General features: G+C 48.1%; 1 protein-coding gene across 1 annotated transcript in view; it reads left to right on the top strand.

Annotated features, from left to right (window-relative positions):
- Nucleotides 1–8,548: 8,548 nt before the first annotated feature.
- Nucleotides 8,549–9,532, top strand: part of T265_09929 (hypothetical protein) — a gene marked incomplete at both ends in the record, with an annotated part of 22,287 nt that continues 21,303 nt past the window's right edge. Inside the window, one exon of the mRNA XM_009176150.1 lies at nt 8,549–8,712. Coding sequence (XP_009174414.1) covers nt 8,581–8,712 — 132 coding nt within the window. The remainder of the gene's footprint in view (nt 8,713–9,532) is intronic.

Here is a 9,532-nt window from a genome sequence, read left to right as displayed (position 1 = left end):
TTTTGATTGGATTGCAGGGCATTTTTATTATTTCTTCCCTGTATTGGTGACTTTCCCTATTGAGCTCTTGGATACATCAATGGTAGTGAAGGAAAATTCTGTAATTTTCAATTGACGTTTCGTCTTCTGAGTGGAGCCAACCTATGCTGAAACGCCTTGAGAGGGGAGCAGCAACACTGCGCATCTTACGAGACCTCAGGGAGCCCCAAACCTGAAGCCCCCGGGTTGGCCATTCTGCCACAACCGTTTGGTCACAGGCCACTGACCAGTAGTGTAAGTAATTTGCACGTAGACAGGATACAGAGTTTCATTCATCGAATTCACACAACTAAACAACACGTTGACTGACCCGTGAATATATATATATATATATATATATATATATATAATAAAAGCCCTACGGTGGAAAGAAGAGAAAAAGAGTGGGTGTGGGAGGGGACCTAGTTCTGGCATATGTCAAACACTCTGAGGTGCCCCCTACTCCAACCGCTCAATCAGACAATCTGGAAAGGAACTGACAGCACGAACGTCACTGACATCGACTAGTCACCATTTCTTGCAACGTCTCCAGCCAAACACAGACGGGGTCACAGAGACCGCGTCCTGGAAGGCTTGCAACACTAACAACACCCAAACTCTTCGTGATCCCTTTCAAGCCCTTCTGCCAAGTCATGTGCTGTCCACCTCGCGGTTTGCGCTATCCTGATGGAGGCAGGGAGAACAATACTCGTCTCGGTAGACAGTGTTTCGGCACGCGTAGCACATGACCGAGCCATCGCAGTCGATGATGCTGGATGGTTTCCCGGATTGAGGTACCTGCAACACAACCAAATACCCATTTCACAGTTGTGCCTGGAAAGTAAATGTGAAAAGAATTAGTGCAAGGTAACGGAATGGAAACGACCAGAGCCCCGTTCGCCCAGCCTGCGGAAAAGACGCATACTAGTTACCACTACTGTACCGCGTTGAGGAGGGGATTTTACGGCAGAAAAAACCCACCAACCACCGACACCTGCGTGTGGTAGCATTGGTGCTAGGTTGAATCTGCCTGAATTACATCACCATACTTTGCATACAAACCACGCAGACAGACGGAAGTAAAAGAACATTCAAACTCCCATCACCACAGACAGCCATGGGTCCAAGTGGGCGCAGCGCATCTCAGATACCCTGCAGATCATATACAGGATAGTTCAAGCGGCGCAGTTTATCGCGCAAGACTCGCACGTCATCACCGGTCAAGTCTATTCAGTAGTTTTTCCGGACATAGTCTCGGATTTCCATGAATGACTTAAAACATCGCAACAATCCAAACACAAACAACAATCAAACGTAGTCAGGTCATTCTGTTCGCCCAAGGATACATCCTGTGGACCTACAAGATATTATACCACATTTAACCATCTTACTTGACAATCCAGTTGATGAGGTACTCGGCCCAGGAAAAATGGGCCGTACCGTCGTTGAAACCGTGCTGGCGGCGTTCTACATGGCGTGGGCACCCGGACCGCAAACGAGCAAGCGAGGAATGACCATTTGTAGCTCGGCACCAGTTTATATACCATCCTGACTTTGGCCTTCACACACCAGTTGCCCGGTCCAGACCGCAAGTCGCCGACTCTGATCACTGATCGGTCGATTCACGGATCGTTAAACCGTGAATCCATGGGTGGCGGTTCCCAATTTCGCATCCCGAGGGCGTCAGAATTTCCAGGTTGTCGCCGAGCACGCTATGTATGCAACGCGCTGTACAAGTGCTCCTGACTAGTGTTTGAGCGTTATTATACCTCGTGCACCTTTGATGGTTGTTTTTGACGGGAACGCTGGCTTGGAAGGTTCAAACCGAAAACTAGGCTTAGAAAAATATCGTTGTTACATTCGGCGGACGGGGGCCAAATATATCCGAGCATATCTAAACAGCTCCTAGAATTATTACAGCAGCAACAAAAGCTGTTTGAAGATGCACAACTGAAGCTCATTGAATTACTGACGCACAGACTGAATATCCAGACAGCAGCAACCACTACTAGTGCGTTTTCTGTTTCCTTATCTGATGCTACGGTGGCCTCAATTACGGAGTTGACATTTGATCCTCTTTCTGGTCACACTTTTGACTCCTGGTTCAAACCTTACGAAGGTATGTCCAAAACTGATTTTTTCAAGTTCGATAACGGAGGTGAAGTCAGGTTATTGAAGCAAAAACTCAGCACCGGAGCATGAACGGTGCGCAAGTTTCATTCTCTCCAAGATTTTTCTCAGTTTCGGTAACACAGCCAGAAAACTATTCTAGATATTCGGTTATGAAACACCACCGTTGAATACCCGTTACCAGTGCTTAAAATTAGTCAAGAAACATCGTGATGATTTCATCACGTTTGCCGGAGTCAATCGGGAATGCTAGCGCTTCAGGCTCAGCTCGATGACGGAGAATCAGTTTAAGTGCCTCATTTTGCATCTAATCTACAATCGTCCCGAGATGCTGACCAGGCTGCTCAAAAGAGTTGAACAGGATGCCGAAATGACTTTGCAGAGCCTCCAGCACCCCAAAGAAATCTGACGACAAACGCGATGGAAAACAGAGTATGCCTCCAGAAGTTGATGGCTTTGTGGCGAGGGGCATTTTGCTCGCTATTTCTGGTTTAGGCGTCATAGATGTTCTAGGTGTAGTCGTCGTGGCTATAAAGTAGATTTACGTCGATCGCAGAGATCTCAGGCACCCGCACACTACAGTGCAGCTAACAAATCACTGTCCAATTCGCTGACGGCGGCATTCAAAGTTTATTTTGCTTGCCGAAGGAATTTCGTGACGGCCCGTGTCAACAAACCCCAGTCCGTTTGTAGTCCGACATCACGCTACTCAGTCAACGAACGTGCAAACGAGCTTCTAAGCCACACCTGAAACCGATCGAACATTGGGCACGTAGTGCTTCTGGTGGTAAACTGAAATTGACTGGCGGGGTTGACTACTCCATAAGCTTCAATGGCTTGATGGCACAGGGAACGTCATGCCCCGAACCTTATCTTGTAGGACTGGATTGGATCGACAAGCTGAATCTGCTGAGAAAACCGATTAATTTTATTTTTAACCTCACACGCAACACCCAGAGGTGCCCTCCAACCAACTCGCTTTCCGAAACGCTCCATTGAGAACCTCCTATAACACCATGTATTTATTTTCGCCAACGAGCGTGGATGGTGCACAAAAGCAAAAGCCAAACTGTACCTCCTCCACAGTGTCAAACCGGATTTCAGGCCAAAATGCCCAGTACTATATACAGCCCTACCCATCTCTAACCAAGAACTGGACCGATTGCAGAAGATTGGTGTTTTCCAACCGACCAACTATTCTGCATGGGCCGCACCGATCGTGTTGGTGAAGGCTAGCGGGACCTTCCGGCTGTGTGCAGATTTCTCCACCGGTCGCAATACTGCGCTGGATATTATCAGTAATCTCTGCCTCTTCCAGACGATTTATTCGCGAAACTGAATGGGAATAAGTGTTCCGCGAAGATTGACTTGACGGATGCTTACCTCCAGGTTAAAGTCGAACGAGAATCTCGCGAACTACGACCGATACGCACCGCGGTCTGTCCTAGTATACCCGACTGCCGTTCGCTTTCAAAACAGTGCCAGCCATATTTCAACAGATCATGGATACAATGCTGAAGGATCCCCCCGGCGTTGCTGCTTATTTGGACGATGTCATTGTCATGGGCTCCATCGCCCACGGCGGCGATGGTGGCGGCGCCTTGATTAGTGATTGGTTGTATTTAAAGGTATAGCTTCAGAGTGCGCCGAGAAAATTCACCGTCTTCATACGGTTGCTAAATTACCTTGGCTTCTTCATCCTTCTCCTCCTCCTCCTCCTCTTCCTCATCATCATCAAAGACAGCAACATCAGCGTTGGCACTGATGCTTCGCTGCCGTACTGGTTGTACAAGGGCTGGGATACTGCCAGGGCGCCCACACCTAGACAGGAGAACAATTAGGGTCTTCAACCAATGCCTTCGGCTCAAAAGCCCAACCGCAAGGCAGCGGTGTTTGGCTGGAAATGCAAGTACATTACCATTTTCTACGGAACACGTCGCCATACATGTTCCAACCCCCAACCTGGAGGGCCAGGAGACTGTGTTCCCCAGAGCTCTACCCATGGACCAACCTGTTATGAGAGACTGTGAGCATTGTGCGGATACTCTCCAGTATAGCTCAATGGGTCGCCGAGGTACACAAACCGCCACACCACGGTAAGGTCCAGTCTCTTCGTGACGGTTGGCTTCATCATTGACGAACATGGCCGCCGACCACACCCGAAAAATGCTATTTAGACGTATGCCAGGACCCACAGCCGTGACGTCCCTAAGGTCTTCGTTCGGTCCCGTCAGATACTGCAGTTCATTTCTGCCTGCCGTGCATCGCCTCAGATGCAGCTACTCACTCCAGCTGCTCACCAAAGACCACAAGTGTACATGGTCAGAAGAATACCAACGCTCCTTTGACTGTCAAATCCATGCTGAGTTCCACCACCAGCCTCGGTTAAGCGGGCGCACTATCACGACTCATTGACTCAAGTAGACCAGAACCGATAGACCAGAACCAAGTGACATGTGTATCAAGCTACAGTACGGGCTGTTTTGTTGTATGGCTGTGAGACTTGGCCTATTCGAGCAGCGGACCTGAGACGTCTTCAGGTGTTCGATAATCGTTTTCTCAGGACCAAAGCTCGTGTGGGTTGGTGTCGGCGAATCTGTGATGAAGCAATTAAAAAGCGCGTTTTCGGTTGTGCAACGGGTACTTCAATTGAAGAATGTGTCCACCAGAAGCTGCGTTGGTTGGGGCATGTGTTGCGCATGTCGAAACATCGTTTACCGAAGAGAGTGCTGTTTTCCATGCCCAATTCGGAGTGGCGTAAACAGGGAGGTGGCCAACCCTTGACTAGGCAGAGGAGTATGGAGAAGAATACGAAACGCTTGGGTGCTGTCGGTTCTACTCACCTTCCACGATGGGGACCGCGTGATTCTTATTGCGCCTGGTTGGAGACACTACAAGATATGGCTGCCAACCGATATCAGTGGCGTTCTTGTTGTCAGTTTCTATCCAGATTGCCTGAGTGAATGTCTTGAAGTGTAGGCATCTCGGAATGATTGTGGTGAGCTAGCACTAAGTCCCTTCCCCGCCCACCTTAATTTTTTGTTTACCATAAGGCTTTCAAATAAATTATGGTTGTACGGCAGTGAAGCATTGGTGTTGAACACTGATGTCAAGCTGTCGATGATGATGATGATGGTGATGATGATGAGCAATTGCCTTGGAACCGGAGGTTAACCACGCAGTATGCGAAACGGTTCGCATTCTCTCAGTGACTTCTGACATCGTCCTCCAGGCTATCGACCAAGACCTTGTGTTGCACCAGTTCATTAAGTACCACCGCAATCAGTGGCCGTTTTCCGGCACAAAATATGGACTGAGATCTTACTTCATCTGGAGAGACGCACTATCACTAGTCGATGAGTGCCTTTTGTTTTCGGTACGCGTTGTTGTACCAAAGGAGTTAGAACCAACCGTACTTAATCAGTTTCATAAAGGTCACCCGGGAACAAGCTGGATGCAGGCCCTTTCTCGGAGTTACGTCTACTGGCCTTTGATGGACTGTCAGATCCAGCAAGTCCCAAAGTCTTGCCTACGGTTTGCTGAAGCATCCAAGTCACCCGTGAAAACGTTCGTGGCCGCAGCCGGCCGAACTGTGATCTCATCTTCACATCGACTATTCAGGTTCAGGTGGTGGCCAACACTCTTAGGCCGTGATCGATGTCTACAGAAAATGGCCTGAAATTTTTCCGTCCAACCGGACAACTCCACAATTGCTGCTACAGCCCTGGAACTCCGACGATTGTTCAGTCGCTTTGGAATACCAGAAACTTGTATCCGACAACGGCAGTCAGTTCACGTCGTGTGCGTCCGCAGACTTTTGTCGGGAGTATGGCTTAACTGATGTTCGCTCGCCGCCGTTTCGTCCACAGTCGAATGGCCAGGCGGGACGCTTCGTTGACACTCTGAAGCGTGCAGTTCATAGGTACAGAAGGGTGGGGCCAACGGAAGAAATTTTGCAAAGGTTTCTGCCGTCGTATCGAGCGACGCCAATCTTAACTCGTCTCATGGAGTGTCACCAGCAGAGGCACTGCTCTGAAGGGAGCCTCGAACACCACATGACACTATCTGGCCACAGAAGAGGCAGGTTAGTCGCCGCAACACCAGAATTGAGAAACAGTTCAAGCGGCATCATGAAGCAACCGCGCGAACCTTCAGAGATGACCAGTCGTGGTTCGCGACTACAGCGGCAGACACCCCACGTGAATCCCAGGACATCCTTCGCCGGCGCGGCAGTGCTCCACGAGATTCCAATTGGCCCGGCCAGGTGGATATGGCACACAAACCAAATCCGGCTGACATGCACAGATCCTGATCACATGACTGAGTGAGTGAGTCTAGAGATGCTTCTGGATACCTTTGATCTCAGCACCATCCTAGACAGCACCATCCTAGCACCATCCACCAGCTGCTTCGTTGGAGGCCCAGCCCAGAACGTACGACGAACTTTTAGCTCCTATATAAGCATGCCGAGCAGATGCGGTAGTTTGAACTTGGTGTTTTTCCATCGGGAACTTGGAGCGGCCACATTGATTCGCTCAAAGAGGCCACAGACAATCACTTTCCATTCCCCAAATGGTGGTTACGTGACCGGGGAGAGTTTGGAGCACTACATTCAGCCCGGAAACTGTCAAGTTCAAATTGAAAACTTCACGTCGTCCTTCAACGTCGGTCAAAGACCACATTAGTCTTAGAACACTGATATTCCTCCCGCTGGAGTGTGCTTACACAATGACTGTTTTTCCGGTTATTCGAACATTCCCGGTTTAGCAGCAGAGTGGAAGCAAGGGGTCATCCCCTCCATTTGCAAGTATGGCAGAAGATCGAACCCGACTAACCATGGCAAAATTCCTCTCCTTTCTGTACTGTCCTGTATTGTGTTAGACTTATATCGAAACTCTATGGTGGGCAGGCAGCCACCGACTTAAAATCGACACGGATTCCGGGAAAGGAGGTCCTTCTGTTACGGTTCTGTCACGCAGCGAGCAAACAATATGATAATGCGGATTGTGGCAATACTCAATCCCCAGCTATGTTGATTGATCCAGACTCCTAGCACGGCGAATAGTAAGAAGACGAAACCTCCGGACACAAACTTCAATAATCCAACAACACACGATCAACAGGCGGTGCCCGGAGCTTCCGAACCCGAATCAGTGGAAAGAATGGTATCCTGTACGTGGTCGGATTTAAATTTCCTTGGAGTATCAATAGGCCATTGATTTTTCCTAGTTTGACCTTGAAGATGCCAGGAGTTCGCTAGCACACATAAAAACACAGCGTTTTCTGGGGGATATTGATATCCCCAGCACCTTCCTAATTGGCCCTGTTCACTCTCATAAACTGGACAACGAACCTCGACATTCGGATGTAAGTGGACGTTAATTTCTTCAACTTGTGTGAGGTCTTCCACGGAGCGCATCACAACATTCTGTTCAGAAAGCCAGTGGCCCACAGACTCATGGTAGTAGCACTTCAAATCTCACAATAGGTGTTCTGGTATGTGCATCTGTGCGAAACAGTGCCAGGAGCGATTTTCACGCGGTCCTCTACGGAGATTTATGTCTAAATCATCTTAATCGCTGCCATGCATGTAGAATGCATTTCGGTTGTTGCGTTCGCTGAATGGCTGATCACTTTCAGCATCCATCCGAGTGGCACTAATGACATCTCGTCATTCTCGGATACGGTAGTCGTGATATGCTCACTAAGGTGAGTTCGAGTTAAAAACAATAAGTGTCCGATGTAGTATGGCGTGAATCATCAGCACACAGAATTCTGTTTTCCTAATAAAGGAGTCAGAGGACGGATGCTCGCAACTAGCCACTTCCCTGCACATTATATATCTTGAATGTGAGGGAAACTACTGCGGAGATCCGAACTTCACGTTACTCATCCGCTATGCGAGATTGCCCAAGTGGTTAGAGCGCAAATTTAATGATCAGAAGGTCCGTGGTTCGAACCCGACCTCTACTTCTCGACTACCCTACCTGGCAGTATCCCCGCCCTCGTGCTTCCTTCGGGCGGCATGGCAGCTAGGTACCGGAAGAGTGTTACAGCTGAACGATTTATTTTTATTCACTCTCTATGCACACTAGAGGGTAAATGATATGAATTTTCATTGGCAACATGTGCTCTTTATTGGATGGAAACATGAGGGTCGAGATCCTGCTAGGTTACCCAAGCCTAGACAAGAGAAGTCGGGATGCAGAGGTTGAGTTCGAAACGTAGACCCTCTTATTAGTAAGTTAGCTTCTTGACCACTGAACCATCTCGCGCTCTCCTTTGGAACGTCTCGTTATATTATCCCGCGACAAATGATTTGCGTTTTTCTGCTGTTACTTCCGCCTTTCACCTCGTTTCCATATGCCACAGTGGTTTCTGAAGTACTATATTATATTTCCAGCTGCACTGTGCCGTCCACCAAACTTCCTAATGGGATCTTTGACGTCGCAGCTTTCCGCTCCATCGCAAGTCACGACAGACGGTCAGAGTGAATGTCCGGTACACACACCTATTGGTGGTTGTCCATTCAGAGATAGAACTGCTTTAGATCCTTCCAATATGGTGAGCTGAATATCTATCAAGTGGAAGTTGATATGAATTAGCTATGAAATACTCCTTGGCTATAGAATTTATTTCTGTTTTATTTGCTGTGCCGATTACCTTGTCGTTGTCGTCCACCATATTTCTATATTTTCAGAATGCGATGGTGCAGTTGTTAGTGCTGCAGCTGCCTTCCTATCCGGGAGGGCACTTTCTTGCCACTGAACAAATAGGTACGTGTTGAGAAGGGGTGTGAACTTTTAAGTCTGCGGTCGTGGCGACGTTAATATGGTAAAAAGAATGGGATTGATTTCACTAATGCACTGGAAATGAATCTATGTTATTGCAGGAAGGACAGTTAGTAAAAATACCTTAAGTGATGCACACTCGGTTTTCTCGTCGTTGCTTTGTTGCTTGTTGATTGATCTCGGGATTAGCCATGACAACTTAGGTTAATGGCTGTTTCATGAAACCACTTCATCCCACCTTTCCTTTTCCTCGGTTTATTGATTCCTAATGCCAGCACAGGGATTCACTTCACGAGCACTTTTTTCAGGGTCGTTGGTTTGGTCAAGATCATACACGCTTTGACTACCTGTACTAGTCACTCAATTAGGCTCGCCTTCGTGCCTCCAGTATCTACCTGCAGGAGCACATGACCACATCATGCATCTGAAACTGTGATAAACCTGACTACCTGAGTCACTCAATTAGGCTCGCCTTCGTGCCTCCAGTATCTACCTGCAGGAGCACATGACCACATCATGCATCTGAAACTGTCTGTGACCATTGCTGTCACCATATATATATATATATATATATATATATTCAATGTACACAC

This window comes from Opisthorchis viverrini (assembly GCF_000715545.1).
Source record: "Opisthorchis viverrini unplaced genomic scaffold opera_v5_322, whole genome shotgun sequence".
Lineage (NCBI taxonomy): Eukaryota > Metazoa > Platyhelminthes > Trematoda > Opisthorchiida > Opisthorchiidae > Opisthorchis > Opisthorchis viverrini.
Note: the sequence above shows the minus strand (reverse complement) of the source record. Positions and strands in the feature narration are given on the sequence as shown.